The sequence below is a fragment of the Staurois parvus genome, unplaced genomic scaffold, assembly GCF_062004578.1.
Source record: "Staurois parvus isolate SC_StPar_1 unplaced genomic scaffold, SC_StPar_1.0 ptg000017l, whole genome shotgun sequence".
NCBI classification, from domain to species: Eukaryota; Metazoa; Chordata; class Amphibia; order Anura; family Ranidae; genus Staurois; species Staurois parvus.
This window is the reverse complement of record NW_028317813.1, coordinates 22,391,767-22,412,865: the sequence shown is the minus strand read 5'-3', so window position 1 is coordinate 22,412,865 and position 21,099 is coordinate 22,391,767. Positions and strand designations below refer to the sequence as shown.

General features: G+C 41.2%; 1 protein-coding gene across 2 annotated transcripts in view; it reads right to left on the bottom strand.

Moving 5' to 3' along the window:
* MARS1 (methionyl-tRNA synthetase 1) overlaps positions 1-21,099 on the bottom strand; it is a 58,929-nt gene that overhangs the window by 13,664 nt on the left and 24,166 nt on the right. For both annotated transcript variants that reach the window (XM_089681303.1, XM_089681309.1), the window contains exons 11-19: positions 20,512-20,586; positions 17,368-17,538; positions 17,184-17,279; positions 8,732-8,849; positions 5,810-6,023; positions 2,115-2,246; positions 1,910-2,014; positions 720-903; positions 490-561 (exon numbers count right to left, since the gene is read on the bottom strand). In XM_089681303.1, coding sequence (XP_089537429.1) covers positions 490-561; positions 720-903; positions 1,910-2,014; positions 2,115-2,246; positions 5,810-6,023; positions 8,732-8,849; positions 17,184-17,279; positions 17,368-17,538; positions 20,512-20,586 — 1,167 coding nt within the window. The remainder of the gene's footprint in view (positions 1-489; positions 562-719; positions 904-1,909; positions 2,015-2,114; positions 2,247-5,809; positions 6,024-8,731; positions 8,850-17,183; positions 17,280-17,367; positions 17,539-20,511; positions 20,587-21,099) is intronic.

Here is a 21,099-nt window from a genome sequence, read left to right as displayed (position 1 = left end):
CTTTGAGGCAGTGGGGAATAGATGCAGCATCAGTCCGCAAAAAACCAAGCCAAATCCCATATGAGATTCAGACTTTTACAGATGGCAAGTTCTCTTTAAGCCAAATAAAAAATAAAAAAACTGCCTAAATTAACCTCTTCACGCCGGCCAAACGCAAATGTGCGGCCTCCCGGCTTCTGGGCCTAGACGCCGAGCGGCCGCACATTTGCGTTCTATTAAAAAAAGAACATATGTGCTGAGAGCGCGCGCCCTGCACACTCCCAGCACGCATTTCCGGTACTCACGGAAAGGTCTAGATCTCCTCTTTCGATCAGGACCTTTCCCGATCATGTGACCGCCGTGACGGCGTGTCACGGCGGTCACATGACCCTAAACCCCGCCCCCGGCTTCTGAAACCCTTAAAGGGCTGGGAGGCGCCGGCGTGAATGGGTTAAGAACCAATTCATTTTCATTCACAGGTTCTGATATTCATGAAGCTATAATGCTTACCTGGCCTCCCCCAAAGCGTTTTCTCAATGACTCAATCTGGTCATTCTCTAGTTTTTGGAACAGTGGACTCACCTGTAAGAGATTACAAAATTACTTATAAAACCAACTGGTGGCCCATTTGTGGTCTTCTGCAGTGGCCAGAATTATATACAGTCAATATTCACTTTTTTTTCCCCCTTTTTACTAAATATGTTGTAGACAACATACAGTTTTATATGGTGCAAACTCACATTTCCAATGCAGTGTCCACTCTGTAGGATGCAACGAAAGTCATTGGTCAATACGGACGCTTCCTCTGGCATAAGTAACTGCTCACGGATGACAGAGCTGATTGTTGGCATGTATGGTTGCAGCATAATTGAAAGCAAAGCAGCCATGTTTACAGCCAATCCGGTTACTGTTCCTGCACGCTTTCTGTAATGGAGAGAAGTACCAGTATCAAAGGAAATGCAGGCACAGATCCATGCATATTTTTGGGCATTTAACATGTAAAATTAACACACTTGTGTAGCACAGATCCTGAAAATATACATTGGTAAAAAAGTTTAATCTTGTTATTAAAGCTGGCCAGTTCAGCAGAGAGCAGCTGAGATTTGAATCTATTTACCCAATTTGATTGTTGTACAACACGCGTACAACCAGCCTGTCAAGTTTTTCATACGATTATTGCCAGCGGATGAAGCAGCTACCAATACCTGTGTTCTCCAAGCAGGAATGGCTCCCCCCTCCCAAGAAGGGATTGCTCAATCAACACGAATTGTGTTGATGGGGGAGTCTAGCAATTTTCTTTCCTGCAACCAATCACATGACCTATGGCTGGCTTTCACACGGGCATTCAAATCAGGTCTGTCAGTTTTTCAGGCGGACTTGATCAGAAGGACCATGCATCCCTAAGGAAAGGTGGGTGTAATTGGACTTACCTAAAAATAAATAAATGTAAAGAACTCCATCCTTTTCTGTTTACGGGAAGTGGATTGGAGGTAGCCGGGTGTAAACAGACAAATACTTTTACTGCTCATAGAACAGAGTGTGCTCTGTGTCCGCTCTGCAGAAACTGAGCGGACACTGATTAGTCATCCGCCTGCTCTGCTCCGATCAGCAGGGGATCAGAACAGAATGTACCCCATGTGAAAGGGGCCCAACTCTGATAAAATAAATGAGTCCTCATTTCAGAAGATGATTGGTTACTCCTTGACATTAAAGGCAATCTCCTTGACATTAAAGGCTGGCAAAATGCCAGCTGACATATGGTAGATCCAAACTGCAGCATACTATGCATAAAACGTTTTCGGGGATCACACAGAATTTTCTAGGGATCTTGTTGATGCAAACATTTTTGTTTTTTCATCTACAGCGATTACAGAGAGTTAATAAAAATGCACTGTTAACAAGAATAGGAAAAATAAAAACAAACACTTACTGTTCTTGTTGTGTCCCTTTGATACATTTCCATGGTTCATTGACTTGTATATACTGGTTTCCATGACGAGAAATGTTCAAAATACACCTCAGGGCATCGCGGATCCTGCAGAAATTAGTAAGAAATTTACTTTAACTATCATTCTTTTTACCCAATATAAAAATGTAGATCTGCAGTCTCATCAGCAGAAATAAAGGGCACTTACCGAACTTTCTCCAGCAGCTGGTTGTACTGTTGTAGCTCTGCTGTGACCTGAGCCAAGAGCCTCTTGTCCTCTGAAATTAACTCAATCTCTGGAACTTGGCCATTGAAGAACTTCTGTACAAACATGCCTGCCCTGAAAGAAAATGACACACATTTCTAAATGTTAATATAACCACAACTGTCAGAGCTGAAGAGACACTTCTCTGATGTGTAATATGCATGCAGTTCATAACAGCTGACTGCTGCTCAAATTTGCACATCAGTAAAACAGAACTTTAGCAGTATTTCCTCAACATGTTTGCGAGACATAGGGGAGGGAAGGATGTACTGTACTTTTGGCTCCTCTGTATCACCAGTACTTCACAATACACAGTCCTAAAGTTCTTATATCAAGCGCTGATAAATCCATCTCTTTAAAATCAGATTTAGCTAGGGATTTCCTCTGATATATGTTAGAATATAAAGATCTTCAAACAAAACATTTTTTATTTATTTTAAATTTAACAGCTTCCTGTCCACCCTATAGCAGAAATACTGTTACAGGGCGGCAGGGGTGCGCAAAATCACACACACACACACACACACACACACACACACACACACATACACACATATATATATATATATATATATACACGCACTAATTTGATTTTGCGCGGCCTACCCACGCCGCCATTCGTGGCCTCGGGTGTCACCCAGTGATTGCTGAGTATAACCGACGGGGGAGAGACCTGTATGTAAACAATACAGTTTTCTCAACTGCCAGCTCCTGCACACTGCATAGCAGAGCCATACAAAGCAGTGTGCTTACAGCTGAAAGCACACACACAGCTTACTGTGAAACAGCACACAGTTAACCCTTTGATCGCCCCACGCTAACCCCTTCCTGCCCAGTGCCATTAGTACAGTGTCATTGCTTTTTATTAGCACTGCTCACTGTATTGGTGTCACTGGGGATGTCAGTGACACCAAGTTAGTTCCCCCCCAGTGTCAGAATGCAGACTACAGTCCTGCTATAAAAGTCACTGATCGCTGCCATTACTAGTAAAAAATACAAAACAAATTCCAGTACATATACCGCCGTTTGTAAACACTATAACTTTCACACAAACCAATTAATTTACACGTATTGGGATTTTTTAGTAGCAAAGACATGTAGCAGAATACATTTTTGCCCTGAATTTATGACGAAATTTGATTTTTGAAAATGTTTTTATTGGACATGTTTAATAGCAAAAAGTCAAAATTATTTTTTTTTTCTTCTGAAAAATTGGCAGTTTTTGTTTATAGCACAAAAAATAAAAAAAAACTGCACAGGCGATCAAATACCACCGAAACAAAGCTCTATTTGTGGGAAAACAAGGAAGTTAATTAAATTTGCGTGCAGCGTTGCATGACTGTGCAATTGTCAGTTAAAAGAAAGTAGCGCCTATTGCACAAAACGGCCTTGTCAGGAAAAGGGGGGGGGGGGGGTAAATCCTCTGGAGGGCAAGTGGCTAAATAACACTTAATTTGTTCCTTATGATATGTGGTTGGATATGTTTTCCATTTATCAAGCGGGAGAAAAGGCCAACTATAACTATTCTGGAAAATAATCCATTCCCCCTACCCATCATGTCTACTCTGTATATAAAATGGATCGGTGTACTTACCCATTTTTAAAATTGGCTCCAGCCTGGTCACATAATCCTGCAGCACCGGCTCCCCTATGTCAACGAGGCAATGGCTAAATAATGGGAGCCTATGAGTGACGTCCAGCTCCCAGAATTCATGGCTGTTAAGAGCTCCAAGATACCACGGAGCTGGAACTGCAGGATCATGTGACTGGAAGAAAAACAGGTAAGTGCACTGATCTTTTTTATAAGATTAGGCAGGATATGTGAGGGTGATGATACATTTTTAAGAATAGCTAGAAGTTAGGCTTTTCTTCCACTTATAATAAATGGTGAAGATAAACCCCTAAAAGCTGCAAAAATTGCAGCATGACAACTGAAAGATGAAATGTGCATTATGAGATCGTTAGAAACATAACAGATGTTTGTGGTCTACACCTTATTATAATGTAATTTCTTTCACATCATAAAGAGAAGGATGCAGAGTCAGGGCAATTTGTACATGAAAACAAGTGGCAAGACTCCCAGCTTTATTCAGACAAGAGGTATGAGTACAACTTATACAATTCACAAAAGGATGAAATGAAGATGGAATGACAGGCAAGTAGAAATCACATTCTTGGTGATCCTGACGCTAGGTCTCTTTACACCGCAACGGTCACATCAATGAAGTAACTCCAGCTGCAGTGAGAATGTGCAAGGCATGCAGCACTTTGAACTTAGCTAAGATACCAATGGGAGAATTTACTAAAACTGGAGCAGACTAAATCTGGAGCTGTTGTGCATAGTAACCAATCAGCTTCTGGCTTCAGCTTGTTCAGTTAAGCTTTGAAAATGAATGATAGAAGCCGATTGGTTGCCATGTACAACGGCTGCAGATTCTGTCTGTTCCAGACATTGTAAATTAAACTCTGCATGCGGTGGAGGAGAGAGAACTTTCATCAGAACAAATAAATTGGGTTTAGTTTATGCATTCTGACCAGAATTCGTCCTTTCCAATTCAGTAAGATGTACCACAGTTCACTGTCAGGTTAATTTCAGCTTGTTTTCACATACTGAAAATGCTGACTCTGATCTTTATACACATCAGGCATTATTAGCTTCCAACAGAAGCTCTTAGTAGCCAGTACGTCATGACCACCTTTTGTGGCATGCTGAAACTATTTTATATTGCCTTTTACATCATAACATGGTGTAGCATATGCCCAGCACCTTCAATGACTCAAACAGGAAACCATCATGACAAGCTGCATTTAACCACTTGCCTACTGGGTACTTTCACCCCCTCCCTGCCCAGGCCAATTTTCAACTTTCAGTGCTGTCGTACTTTGAATGGCAATTGCGCGGTCATGCAACACTGTACCCATATTAAATTTTTATCAGTTTTTTTTCACACAAATAAAGCTTTCTTTAGGGGGTATTTGCCCTTGGGTGGTTTTTTTTTGTTTTGTTTATAATCGCAAAAAATAAAAGCAAAAAATTTGAAAAAAAAAAAAAAAGTTTTTCTTTGTTTCTATTATAATATTTTGCAAACAGGTAATTTTTCTCCTTTACTGATGTGCGTTAACAAGGCTGCACTGATAGGCAGCACTGATGAGGCTGCACTGATAGGCAACAATGATAGGCACTAACTGGCGGCACAGATGGGGGGGGGGGGGGCACTGGTAGGTGGCACTACTAGGCACATGTGGGTGGCACTGATCATCAGTGCTTTGATGATTGGTGCCAATCAGCCCTCTGACAATTGCCGGTTATCGGCAGTACTTTCCTCACGCTGTGACAGCATGAGGAAAGTACAACCAATAACCGGCAACTGCATTTACCGGTGATCTGCTGTGTCACTGGACACGGCTGATCACGTGGTAAAAGGCCGCTGCGATTGGCCTTTTACCAGATCGCCGGGTGCGTGCCCCCGGGAGGACGCGTTCTGGGAGGACCTCATATGACACTCTCCCAGAACTGGACAACCGCGCTGTAGCCGTCATTCGGCTATAGCGCAGTTGACAAGTGGTTAAAGGAGGTTACCTATCCAACAACTAGGATTATATGCGAATGTTTCCTTGGAAATTATCTAGTTGTGTACCTGTTAACAAAATTGCCCAGGTTGTTCAATAACTCTGAGTTATTCTTTAGCATCAGATCACTCCAGCTGAACGCACTGTCTTGCCCCTCAGGCCTCACATACAACAGATAGAATCTCCAGATGTCAGCTGGGATACCAGTGTCCTGAGCCATGTCACCAAACACACCCACTCCTCGACTCTTGGAAAATTTACCATCTTCATAGTTTAAATATTCTGTAAAGAAAAATCCAAGTTTAGGAAAAAGGATGTACTTTCTATAAAACTTATATATGAAAAAAATACATCCCTTGGTGTGCAATTAACGAAAACTCTGACCAACAAACATTTTATTTTTTTAAAAGAACAAAAGCTTTAAAGTTTCAGATTACGAACCTAAACCCGCAAATGAAATTCTCATATAAAACAATGCTATCAATAAAAGAATTTGTTTAATTGCAAAAACACCCATTTCAGACCTCTGAGTAGTAGTAAAGCAAGAAAATGACAGCTCCCATTAAGAGATTCTGAGATAATTTTAAATTTGTAACCAAACACCTTTGAACAATTTCCACTGTACAATGAAAAGACAGTGGTACAGCATGCTACCATTTAATTAAAAGGGTAATGAATCAGAAACCAACCTATATTATACAGTGCTGTGAAAAGCATTTGCCCCCTACCTGATTTTTTGCACATTTGTTACACTTAAATGATTTAGACCACCAAACAAAATTGTAATATTACACAAAGATAACCCACGTAACTAAAAAAAAAAATGCAGTTTTTAAATATTGTTTGAGGAAAAAAGCGGTTCAAACCTGCCTGGCCATATGTGAAAAAGTAATTGCGACCCCCTTGCTAAATCATGAATGAATTGTAATTAACCACATATTTTGGAAAGCCGAGTTACATTTCACTTGCCACACCCAGGCCTGATTACTGCCAGACCTGCTGAATCAAGAAATCACTTAAATAGACGCTGTCTGAAAGTAAAGCATGTGAAAAGATCTCAAAAAGTAACACATCATGCTGCAAGCTAAAAAAAAATTAAGAACAGATGAGAAACAAAAAGTATTTGACATGTACCAGTCTGGAAAGGGTTACAAAGCCATTATTAAGGCTTTGGGACTCCAGCAAACCACAGTGAGAGCCATTATCAACAAACGGAGAAAACTTTGAACAGTGGTGAACCTTCCCAGGAGAGATCGGCCTACCAAAATTACTCCAAGAGCTCAATGACGACTCATCCAGGAGGCCATAAAAGAACCCAGATCATTATCAAAAGAACTGCAGGCCTCACATGTCTCAGTTAAGGTCAGTGATCATGATTCAACAATAAGAAAAAAAAAAAAGTCTGGGCAAAAATGGCATCCATGGGAGAGTTCCAATGTGAAAGCCACTGATGACCAAAAAGAACACAAAGGCTTCGCATGCTAAAAAACATCTTGATTACCTCCTAAGACTTTTGGGCAAACATTCTGTGGTCTGATGAGACACAAATGTAACTTTTTGGAAGGCATGCATCCCGTCACAGCTGGCGCAAAACTAACACAGCATTTCATAAAAAGAACATTGTGCCAACAGTCGAACATGGTGGCGGTAGCATGATGGTCTGGGGCGGCTTTGCATAGTAGCCAGAATGGACAACTTGCCATAATTGATGAAACCATGAATTCTGCGTTCTACCAAAAAATCCGGAAGGAGAATGTCTGGCCATCAGTTCAAGACCTCAAGCATACTTGTATTATGCAGCAGGACAATGATCCAAAAAACACACCAGCTCTGAATGGATCAAAAAGAAAAAAAAAACAAACACAAAACCAAAATTAAGGTTTTGGAGTGACCTAGTCAAAGTCCGGACTTAAATTAGATTGAGATGCTGTGGCATGATCTGAAACAGGCCGTTCATGCTCGAAATACCCTCCTATGTGGCTGAAATAAAACAATTCTGCAAAGAAGAGTGGGCCAAAATTCCTCCACAGAGATGTGAAATATTCATTACCAGTTATTGCAAAAGCTTGATTGCAGTTGTTGCCACCAAGGGTGGCACAACCAGTTATTAGGTTTAGGGGGCAATTAACTTTTCACATAGGGCCAGGCAGGTTTGGACAGCTTTTTTCCATAATAAAGGATTTCATAATTTAAAAACTGCATTTTGTATTTTCTGAGATTAATCTTTGTGTAATATAAAAATTTGTTTTATGATCCGAATAATTTAAAAGTGAAAAATCTACAAAAAAGAAAAAAAAAAAAAAACACAGGCAGGGGAAAAAATACTTTCACAGCACTGTATTGTCATTATGAATATATTAAATTAAGGGTTTATTTTTTTACATTTACGGTTTATCCACAACAGCAGTATGGAGCTGCATTGCCCAAACAGTCCCAACACAATTTCCTTATGTTCTATAGCTTTGGTTAACACCAATTTGACAAAAAGTAAGACCGGCTGTATTTTTGTGAAGCATGTTCCAGCACACTGACACTGCAACATTCTACAGCATATAGGAAAGAAAACACTGCAATGAATTTTTAAAAATGCTCTGCAGCATGCTAAACCACTCATGAAAAACACATGTGCTGTAGTGTGAATGAGCCCTACATTAAATTGATTCTAAAGGAATTGTTTTTTTTTAAACAAACATATCATACCTACCTGCTCTGTGCAATAGTTTGGCACAGAGCAGCCCCCGATAGCGTTCTTAGCTCCTCCACCAAAGGCAGGGGAGCCAAGAACTTCCTTAACTTCTAGCCACAAGCTGATACCAGTGACATCTACTGGCGGCAGCATCTCACAGTCCATGTTTGACTGTTTTGTCCTTAGCCCAATACTAAATATGAAGCAATAGTATGAGGCCTGTATAAACATGTGATGGCACACACTTTTAAAAACCGCACTCTGCTTCGTGATTAGGAGCAAGTCATCAGGGCAATTAGTTTACCTGTGGCTATAAGATGGTTGACCACTGTGTAGTTGTCTTCGACTCCCAGGAGACATGATGGAAAAATAACACTGTGAAAAGGGACATTGTCCTTTGCCATGAAGTTGTAGAGTTGGACCTGAACACATCAGAAGTAGATTTAATTAAACGCTTAAAAGTCAGTTTTAAGAGGACTCAAACATAAAATGTTTACAATGTGAAAAACACTGCACAGATGTAGCTTAACCACAACGACTTGTTGAAACAAAATCTGTGTTATATGCATCATACAACAAACAATGCACATTGAGCTTACACTGTTCAGCACACCTTTGGCCTGTTATCAGTTGTACAAACTGATAATAGCATTTAGTACAGTCCCAGATTGCTTACTATATACCTGGATACTCACCACTTTATTTCAGAGGGTGTGCAAAAGTGTAAGCTTTTTCCTCCTATATGACAAATCTGTTCTATAGATTAACTCAGTCATGCTACACAAAAAGATAGCAACTAAATTGACTGACAAAATAGAGAAATACTTGTCCATCTGGCATCTTTTGACCTCCCTATTTCTTCCCATAGAACTTTACCATGATCTTTTGCCCCTTTGAACAGGAGTGTGTCCATTGGACACACCTATTCCTTTCCCAACCCCCTCCCCTCCCCATTGCCCATACCCCCCTTGTTTTTTCCCTGATATATGGTTACACAATTCTAACTACTTCCTAGTCCCCCCCCACCCAGACTCAATGCTCTGAGTAACTTAGGACTCCCCTAGGCTATCCCCAGATGTTCTTTTAGAAATACGATTTTCAACCCTTTTCCTTTATTGAATACTATCAAGAGAATTCCCCCTTACATGTCATTGTATGGTCAAGTGAAAATGCATTCACAATGGTCTTAAGAACAGTTTAGAGGTAGCAGTCAGGCATTCTACTAATTTTAAAGAACAGGTGCAACACTTTTCCAGGAGTTTAGTTATACCACAGTAGTGCACCAAAATAATTATTTTCTTTTTGCCAAGTTTACAAATTGCAAATGTCTCTTGTAAAAAGGTAGGCAGGGAGACAATTGCTTGTCCTTGAACAACACGGGGGGGGGTCTTAGACTATACCATCATTCCAATAAGCTAGGATAATTTCGTGACAAGTATTTCAGACATAAAACTCATTATTACACAGTAAAGCCCCCCAAATGTCTTGATCCTTGCCAGAGCACAAAACTGAAATAGGGGGGCTGTGCTGGGCTTTGAGTGGCCTCGTATTTTCAAAACGAACATACCTAAAATTACTAATCTAATACTGCAAAGTACCTTAAATTGTAGGAAGGCATATGGTAGTTGCAGTGTTCAACACAAACACACACACACACTGACAATTGCGCAGTCATGCAACGCTGTACATAAATGAAATTTACGCCCTCTCTATACCAGCGTTCACATTAGTATAGTGTACCTAAAAATGCAGCATTAGCGGGATCAGCCCCAGCACCTGCATTTAGCCCCTACGCTTAAACCCCCCCCTTCTCCCCCAGCAAGTGCAGTGTCAGATCACAGTCACTTGATATATTGCACACAAAACAGCAGTGTTTGCAGAATCAGGCCTGATCTCTGTTAGCACTTGCCGGTAATTTTTTTTGTAGCGGTTCAAGCAGTCCCTGACAGCCAAGTGCTCTTTTTTTTCCCGTGAGTCGCACTAGGTACCTATAAATTTAGTGGCCAAAATGTCAATGGAAAGGTACTCTAGGGAAGAGCCCTACAGGATTCTGAGCATGTAAGGTGAGAGCGAAGGGGAAAACTCCCTGACACAATCAGCCTCAGAATACGAACCTGTAGACAGCAGCGGCACCCTGACAGATAGCATCTGAGACCAGGCATACCCAACCCCGTTCCCAGGTTACTGAGATGTTACAATCGCATGATGACTCATATGCAGCAGAGTGCCAGTACTAGTGCCACTCTAACTTTTGGTGAACTGGCAAGTACCAGAGGCCTACTACATCTTGGTCTTTCATATACCAGCACTGCAGTATCACTTGGTGACGTGGTGAGTCCCATAATTGCAGTACAAGCTGTTGCGGTGGCAAGCACAAGTAGTGTCCCGCAGCCACCAAGAATTTGCACACAGGTCCGTAGAGCCCATAGTATCCTTCTGGATGTGCTTGCAAATCCCGATTGGCAGCCCACAAATTCTGGGGCACCCGTACTTCCCCCATTCACTGCCCAACCCAGAATTCAGGTGGCAACAGCAAATTTAACTACTCCTTGATTTTTTGGAGCCATTTTTCACAGAAGATCTGTATGCATAAATTGTGGATCAAAGCAGTTTATCGCCACCAAACCCAAATTCAAACCTTGGCAGACCATTCACATGGAAACCCATTACAGTTTCTGAATTTAAAGTTTTTTTGGGCCTAACCTTCAACATGGGCATTACTAAAAAAAATATGAATTGCAGTTGTATTGGTCCACAGACCCGATTCATCATATGCCAGTGTTCTCTGCTGCCATGGCCAGGCATAGATATGAGAGTATAATGCATTTTATGCATTTCAACGACAATACACTGTCGTCCTCAGGGTGACCCTGATCTGACCGGCTCCACAAAATTTGGCCCTTCATAAATCACCTTAATCAAAAATTTGCAGATGTCTATACTGCCCAAAAGATCTGCGTTGATGAATCCCTCATTCATTTTTCTGGCCGCCTTGCATTCAAATAATTTAAAATAATTTCTCCCCAGCAAGCATGCCAGATATGGGGTCAAGATGTACAAGACCTGTAAGAGGGCAATAGTCTATACATATAAGTTTCGTATTTATGAGGGAAAAGATAGTCACGTGGAGCCCCCCCCGGATGCCCAGACTACATGGGGAGCAGTGGCAAGATAGTTTGGGACTTGGTGTCATCCTTTTTCCATATGGGGTACCACTTATACGTGGACAATTTTTATTCAAGCGTGCCACTATTTAGACATTTGTACAATCTTGGAATTGGCGTATGTAGTACCATGGGGCTTCTCCCAATGGCTTGTTAATACCAGTCTTAGAAAGGGGGAAAAAGCCTGCTTAAGAAATGAGGAATTGCTCGCAGTGAAGTGGAAAGACAAAAACGGGATGTTTTCGTTTTGTCTTCCATTCATACAGACACGACCATCCAAATTGCATAGGGCAGCTGGTGTTATTGAGAAGCCCCTTTGTGTCCACGACTATAAGCTTAATATGGGAGGGGTGGACTTAAACGACCAGATGATGAAGCCGTACTTAGTTTCCCGAAATGCCAGACACTGGTACAAAAAAAAGTGTCTATTTATTTCAATTGGCTCTATATAATGTTTTTGTGCTTTACAAAGCAACTGGATGAAGTGGATCCTTCCTAAAATACCAGGAAGATCATCAGGGCCCTTTTGTATCGAGAAGGTGCTGTGGCCCAAACCCCCAACCCAGATGCAGTTAGCCGGCTGCACGAGAGGCATTTTCCCGATGCCATTCCAGGTACCCCAGCCCTGAAATGCCAGGATAGCACCAAACCTCCCCAAATGACCCCTTTTTGGAAAGTAGACACCCAAAGGAACCTTGTGAGAAAAAAATGGAGATCTGAAAAATACTTACCATGCCTCTTTATAAATTCCTTGGGGTGTTTACTTTCTAAAAAGGGGTCATTTGGTGCTATCCTGGAATTTCAGGGCCTCCGCAACTGTGATAGGTAGTGAGGAAGTGAAATGAGGAAGTTACGCACCTTCAGGCTTTCAAAGTGGCCATTGGATTTCAGGCTCCAGTATGTTGCTAGGCTCCCAAAAAGTATCATGTGGTATCCCCATACTCAGTAGAAGGTATTTTGGGGTGTAATTCCAATATATCTATCTATATCTAGATAATTTCCCAAAAACTTGTGGAAAAAAAAAAAAAAAATCTTCCATGAACTCAACATGCCTCTCAGCAGATAGCTGGGTGTCTACTTTCCGAAAAGGGGTCATTTGGGGGTGTTTGTACTATTCTGGTATTTTAGCACCTCAAGAAATGTGATGGGCAGTCAAAGTAAAAGCTATGCAAATTCCATTATCTATACCATAGTTTGTGGATGCTATAACTTTCACACAAAGCAAACAATATGCACTTGAGATTTTTTTTTTTTTTTTTTTACCAAAAACATGTAGCAGGATACATTTTGGCCTAAATTTATGACGAAATTAGTTTTTGGGATATTTTTTATGACAGAAAATGAGAAAATATTGCTTTTTTTTCAAAATTTTTTTTTTTTGTTTATAGTGCAAAAAATAAAATGCGCACATCAAATACCATTGAAAGAAAGCTCTATATGTGTGAACAAAAAAAAGGGACATAAATGTTATTTCTGTACAGTATTGCATGACCGTGCAATTGTCAGTTAAACTAGTGCAGCGCTGTATAGCAAACAATGGCGTAAATTTCAGTATCTATACCATAGTTTGTAGACACTATAACGGAGTTTACTATAATTTCTTTACCATCAAAAGAAAGCTCTATTTGTGTGAATAAAAAGGACATAAATTTTGTTTGGGTACAGCATTGCATGACCACACAATTACCAGTTGAAATAGTGCAGCGACGAGTAGCAAAGAAAAAAAGGCCTGGTCAGGAAGTGGGGTAAATCCTCAGGAAGGCAAGTGGTTAAACACATCCAATAAAAATGTTTTTAAAAAAATAAATCAAATTTTGTCAAACATTTAGGCCAAAATGTATTCTGCTACATGTCTTTGTTAATAAAAAAAAAATCCCAATATGTGTAAATTAATTGGTTTATGTGAAAAGTTATAGCGTCTACAAATGGCGGTATATATACTGGAATTAAAGAAAAAAAATATGTTTTATACGAGTGGCAGCGATCAGCGACTTATAGCGGGACTGTGGCAGACATTCTGACACTGGGTGGGAACTTTGTCACTAACATACTGATCAGTGCTAATAAAAAAGACTGACTGTACTAATGACACTTGGCAGGAAGGGGTTAACTTTTGGGCGATCAAAGGGTTAACTGTGTGCGTTTTACTGTGTCCGTTGTTTTTACTAGGGAGGCATGCTGTTTTGTATTTCTCTGCTGTGCAGAGAAATACAAAACAGCATGTCCATGCTGACAGGGGAGAGACCTGTGTTGTTTACACACAGAATGGGGAAAGAACAAAAAGAGGGCGCACAGGCCTAGTGCATTACCATAAAAAATGTTTAATAAAAAATAAAGTAGGTGTTGTACTCACAAACGACAATATAGTCAAGGCACATCATAAAAGAACAGCTGCATCAACACCGCGCTGAGTAACAGTCCGCAATAGGGAGTTTAGACATCCAAAAGGCTGACGCGTTTCGAGGACTTGCCTCTTCCTCAGAGCCACGTTTTTATTAAACATTTTTTATGGTAATGCACTAGGCCTGTGCACCCTCTTTTTGTTCTTTCCCCATTCAGTATATTTGGATTCCCCCGGTCCATTTGAGGGCAGCAAGGTGTGCATGTTCCAGGACATTCTTAATGTGGTTGTAGCCTGCATCGAGTCCATCCCCAAGCGCAGGAGCATTTGTGTTTGCTGATTCTTTGTTTACACACAGGTCTGTCCCTCTCCCGTCAGCTTTATGTGGCGATCACCGGTAGGGAATCTCCGGCCAGGATTCAGTGATCGACAAGCCTAACTACCAATGATGGTGTGTATGCTCCCTACCCGAAAATACAAATCACGTACACACACAATTTTGCGCAGCCCCACCGCCCTGCAGCAGTATAGGGTGGCAGGGATGGTTAATAAAGAGTATGGGAGCAAAGTGCTTTGTACAAAAAGCAGTAATCCAGAGCAACCTAGCAGAATTCTGTTTACTGCATTACATCTGTACCATTGGGATGGTAATATGCTTTTATGGATAGTGCACACCGACCTTCACATAATGTTACTGAATATTAGGATTTCAGTGTTACCCATAAAATCCATTTCTTGGAGTAGATCACAGGACATCTTCATATTCATGACTACTTGGGTTATGCTGCTACTTTAAGGTGAATACACACTGGCCAAGGCATAAACCCCAGTTTTGTAGCAAGCAATGAGGAACAAAAAAAAAACCCCACGAAAAGAGCAGGAAGGCAGTCCCTCTGTCCTGTGAAGTACTCCAAGAAAAGGATTCTACAGGTAAACAAACTCCTAATTTCTTAATCTTATAGCACAGGACACAGGTTGCCTTCATATTCATGACCACTTGGATTGTCCCAAAGCACTGAATATGAAATGAGGGCAAACAGCATGTGCCCAAAACTTAAAAACTGAATAGGGGACACTTATATAAAAAACTAGGGCTTTGTGAGCTGGGACAGAGTACCTGCATATAAAGTTGTGTTCAAAATAATAGCAGTCCAACATCATTAACCAGATCAATCACTGTTTTAGGTATAAATTATATTGCTGTATGGTAAATAAATTACTAGTAGGTATAGTAGAGTAATAGAAAACCAATTCAGGGAGACATGGGCTTGTTGGAGTCATTTCAAAACCACCACTACATATCACCTATTATTGCATGAACAGCCTACACCGCGACTAAATAATTGGACACAATGTTATCTCAAAAGACACCCTATCTACCAGTGACGCATTTAATGCATATTTAGATGGATGGAGACTCAACACCATAACCTAGCTTTCAGGTTCTTGACCCGCACATTGCCCCATTAAATGATCTTGCACATATTAAATCCTAAGCTACATAGCCATCTCTGGCTTGTATAAAAAGATGTGATTTATTTTATCGGTAGCTACCCATTCTAGCATCCCCTCTACTCCTTACCCATTCTCCCCCTCCCTCACATTGATCTGCCTTAACCTAATAATATTATTTTCGGAAAAAAAAAAAAGAAAACCAACAGACCCAACAGTCATGACATGCATGATGCCGATTCTGTGTAATTGAATCATTCATGGAAAGTAGCGTGTTCAAAATAATAGCAGTGTGGAGTTCAATTAGTGAAATCATTCAGTCTGAAAAAACAGGTGTCAAACAGATGGCCCTTATTTAAGGACGAATTCAGCAAATGTTGTACATGCTAGGGATAGTGCACTTCTCTCTGAAAATCTGAGTAAAACGGGTAATTCCAAACATTGTTCAGAAGAACAGCGTACCTTGATTAAAATGTTGATCGGAGAAGGAAAATCATATAAGGAGGTGCAGAAACTGATAGGCTGCTCAGCTAAAATAATCTCAAATGCTTTAAAATAGCAACCAAAACCAGAAACATGTGGAAGAAAAATACGGAAAACTATCATTCGAATGGATCGAAGAATAGCCAGCATGGCAAAGACTCAGTTCCCGGGCCTTCAAAGAAGCTCTAAAGTTACCTGTGAGCACTGTAACAATTAGAAGACACCTATGTGAAGCCAAGCTATTGTTATGAAGCCCCAGCAAAGTCCCATTGTTGAAAAAAAAACAACATATGCTGAAGAGGATACAAATTTGCCAAAGAACACACTGACTGGCCTAAAGAGAAATGGCGCAACATTTTGTGGACTGATGAAAGCAAGCTTGGTTTTTTTTGGGTCTAGTGGCCGGAGACAGTTTTGTCAGAAGACCCCCAAACACTGAATTCAAGCCACAGTACACTGTGAAGACAGTGAAGCATGGTTGCGCAAGCATCATGATATGGGGATGTTTCTCATACTACGGTGTTGGGCCTATTTATCGCATACCAGGGATCATGGATCAGTTTAAATACATCAAAATATTTGAAGAGGTCATGTTGCCTTATGCTGAAGAGGAAATGTCCTTGAAATGGGTGTTCCAACAAGACAACGACCCCAAACACACCAGTAAGCAAGCAGCATCTTTCCCAATCCCCGGACCTTAATCCAATAGAAAACTTGTGGAGTAACATAAAAAATAAAAAAAAAATTCTGTTTCTGAGGTAAAACCAAGAAAATGCACAGGAATTGTGGAATGTAAAGCAATCGTTTTAGGCTGGAACACCTGTTCACAGGTACCAGATGTGAAGCAGTTCTCAGAGACAGTGGTTATATAACTAAATCTTAGTTCAGTGATTCACAGGAAAGCTAAATCTTCAAGCATTTGTCAGTTTGCACAGTGAATGTTTGAGTTTAGCCCAATATTCCTTTTTCTTCACTTTCTGTAAAGTAAAAACACATGAAACATTTTTCTTCACATTTTAATGTGGAATAATGAGTATGAATATGAAGATGCCCAGCGTCCTCTGATGTACGATTAGAAAATGTCCCTTTTTATATTAACTTCAAAAAGGTGGCAATTGAATACATCTACAAGCAAGGTAGAAAAATTCTAGTGCATACAGCCTCTGAAAGTCTAGTTTAATTAGCAAAGAAGTAAAAAAAATTATATTATGTACACATACAGTATACATATATACACACAAACACACACTAATTTTTACATGAATGCTTGGCAGAGCACAACAATACATTACATTTAGAATCTAAAATGTGGCTACCTGCTGAGGATTTTTCCACCACTTCTCCCACTGATCTGTATAATTGGCTGTAATGGAAATATATCCTATTGGTGCATCGAACCAGACATAGAAAACCTGTTAAAAAAAAAAAATAGTTTAATAGCTCCAGAAGACAGGAAGCACTCCAATTCAGTACGCAGTTCGTAAGGTATATTGTATTCACCTTGTCCCTAAAGCCATCCAGTGGCACAGGTGTCCCCCACTTCAGATCCCTAGTAATACAGCGAGGCTTCAAACCATCACGGAGCCAGGATCGCGTTATGTAACGGGCATTGGTAGTCCAATCTCCAGTTGCAAGAGACTGATCTAACCACTTTTCCAGCCGCTCTTCTAACTGTAAAGGGAAACAAAAAGGAGATACACACAGAAACCCCATTTATGAATTATATAAAACACAATTAAAGTTAACCTGTAGCATGAAACCTATGCACATAAATATTTTGACTTGCCTGTAAAACCCCTTTCTTGCTTTCATTAACTGTTTGTCCGCCGCCCTTTAGCAGATATACTGCTACAGGGGTGCGCAAAATCATGTATATATATATTATACGTGATTTTGCATTCGTGGCCGCGGCTGTCAATCACCGGGTCCCGGGTGGTGATTAACCGGCGGCACCTGGTGATTAACAAGCATCTCTGATGGGGAGGAGGACTGTTTTGTATACCAACAGTTCTCCTCTCTGTCAGCTCGGCACACTGCTTTGGATGGCTGTGCACAGTATTGTGTTTCCTGTAGGGGAGGAGCCAGTATCTCATGTAGCCATCCTAGAAGACACTTTGGGAAAGTGAAAGTGTTCACAGACTGGGTCCATAGCTTTTTTAATGGTCACATGGTAAACACAAGTCAACATTTCAGAGCCATGCAGGGCCCCTTCATCAGGCGGCAAACATCACTTGACTGACCAAGGGGCCCTGTGTGGCCCCGAAATATTGCTTTGTGTCTACCATGTGACCATAAAATAAAGCTTTGGGCCCATTTTGAAGAACCCTTGGTGTGCTGGTGACATTTCTACACTTGGATTGTCTACGGATCTCAGCCTGCAGTCACTAAAGCACCCAAGCAAGAACGCATTGCCATCTGCAGGACCGTGTGCATTGGGAATATTGTGTTTATTCGAAGGCTAGATCACATCAGACCTTATGCCTCTGCTGTGAACTTGAAGACTCTGTTCTCTGGTTGACTGACACAGTATTCAAGGTTAGGAAAGTACCACAATGCAGAGCTCAGTGCCCGAAGATAAGTTACCAGGTTTACCCTATAGTTTTATTTACAAAGCGAGTCATCAGACTGGGTCACAGGCCCGGAGAGTGCTCTGCAGGTAGCACAGTACACAAAGGTCTGGAAAGCACCACTCGCAATGCCCAAGTGCCCTAGGTGCAATTCCAGGCTAGACCTACGATCTATGGTCCAGCAGAGTCCTGGTATGGCCTCAAGGAATAATCAAGCCAAGTAGAGAACAGAACTGCTCAAAAAGCTTGTTTAACTTCTTGTTTTTGGAAAAAACGATTTCTGTGCTCTACTAGCTTGATTGTAGAGAACAAATAGTAGGGAAAAAAGCCCAAATAAACAAAACAAAAAAAAATTGGGTTTTCCCACAGCACAGCTGGAGGGGAGGGGAAAAAAAAAAAAAAAAAAAAAAAAAAAAGCATCCAGTCGCTTTGGACACTAGCAAAAAAACATGACAGCTGTAGGTAGGGCTAAGGGCATGTTAAATGTTTTTTTGTTTTCTCAGTGTCCAAAAAGTCCTGCAGACAGCAGCATAACCACTTGTCATGGACTACTCTACAATCCTGTGCCCCACAATGGATGATAAAGAAAATGCATGCAAATTAACCGCTAGCCTACAGGGCACTTATACCCCCTTCCTGCCCAGGCCAATTTCCAGCTTTCGCACTTTGATGGGCAATGAAAGGCAGCACTGATACATGGCACTGTTAGGTGGCACTGACAGGCACCGATGGGCGACACTGAAAGGCAGCTCAGATGGGCACTGATATGTGGCATTGATGGGCACTGGTAGGCACTGATATGTGGCATTGATGGGCACTGGCACGAGGCACTGACACAAGGCACTGATGGACACTGACAGGTGGCACTGCTGGGGCTACACTGATCATCAGGGCACACTGATCATCAGTGCCCTGATGATCAATGTACATGTCCCCTCCGCGGAAAGCAGATTACCGGCTCTCCTCTCGAGCTGTCAGCGTGACAGCTCGAGAGGAGAGAAATGCCGAAAACCGGCATTTCCCTGTTTACATGTGATCAGCTGTGATTGGACACAGCTGATCACATGACCAAGCCGACATCTTTGGCTCTTTCCGTGATCCGCTGTGTCCGAGGGACACAGTGCACCATCGATCGCCGCGCTGCGCGCTCCCTGAGCTGCGCATGCGTAGTGAGAATGGGAGCATGTCATAGGATGTCCTCCCAGAACGAGAGAACCACCTTGCGTCTGTCATATTACTATATGGCGGGCGGGAGGTGGTTAAAGAAGAAGAAAAAAAAGTCACCAGGCTCCCTAAAGCTGATCTTTTGCCCATTGCCAACATCTTGATGCCTTGTTCTGAACTGTATCTCTGTGTAAAGATGACCATCTTGGTACAGACACGACTCTGCTACCTCAGGTCAGAGCTAAACTTTTTCGAAAATAAAGATCCTTAATTTTGGTATGCTTGGGAATGGAGCCTCATTCCAGTAAAGCATTTTAATATAAGAGCCCAAAAATACCACATGCTGTAAGAGAATACACAGCAACAGAGCAGTATCTGGTCACCCCTGCTCTAATGACACAGTACATGTCCTAGGAGAAGTACATGGCATACGATTGAAGCTTGTTAAGAAGTATATCTAAAAGGTCAATTTTTCCCCCTATTTTTATTACAGTAGGGAATGGTTTGTAGCTCCTTCACTTCTTGCCCTATAAAACACAACAGAAAGTGAAAGGAACCTCTCCAAAATGAGGAAAATCCCTCCTTAGACAGCTGTCACTGAGCAAGTGTCTTAGTTAGAAGTCTCCTCCCTCACATTCCTCTTCTAATGAGAACTCAGCATTTTGGATTTCTCTTCACTTTTAGTCCTAGTGACAATAGTCACCAGGATAACTAAAGAAGTGAATCTCCCTGGAAAGTATACAGTCAAAAAATGTACAGACAACCTTGACTTTCTATACGGTGTCTGAAAATTTAAGAAAAAAAAAAAAAAGCTTTTCTTTAGATAAACATTACAATATTTGTAGGATGAGCTCAAGCTGCTATATAAAAAACAGGCCTCAGAAAAAGGACAATGCTCTCAGAGGTGACATACCTTAGGCAGGTCTAAGAAAAGATGCCGAGAAGATTTAACTATAGGAGACTGCTTACACACTTTGCACTGAGGTCTCTGTAAAAGAAACAAGACAAAAACAAAAAAAAAAAACAATTGTTAATCAACCACTCACCAAAATAGCTTTCCATATGGACATACTACATGAAAACAAAAAATTCTCCTTCATGGTCACTCTGCGCAGCCCCTGAGCCTAGTTTGAGACTTCGATAATAAAGCAGAAACAAAACTCCATTGTTAGCCCCAGAGTTTTTGTGATAATGTGCAAGTACATTATAGCAGAATCAATAGGTGGTTCAGGGAAATTCTACAAATCTAACTGCCCTTGGGCAGTTTGAGGTTGATTTAAAAGAGGAAAGCAATAAGGGTGGTGGAATTTTGAACTCCTATGAGACCACCAACTGAACCCACAGATCTGGGACATCTGGGACCCAGAGAGAGGCAAACTAACAGACATACCCCTACTTTTAGAGGTGAGGGTGCACCTTCATTGTGAAGAGGGCTTTGAAAAAGGCTTGGTGGCCCTTGTGGGCTAAGATTTGCACCAAAAGCAAGGGCTGAACCTAGGTT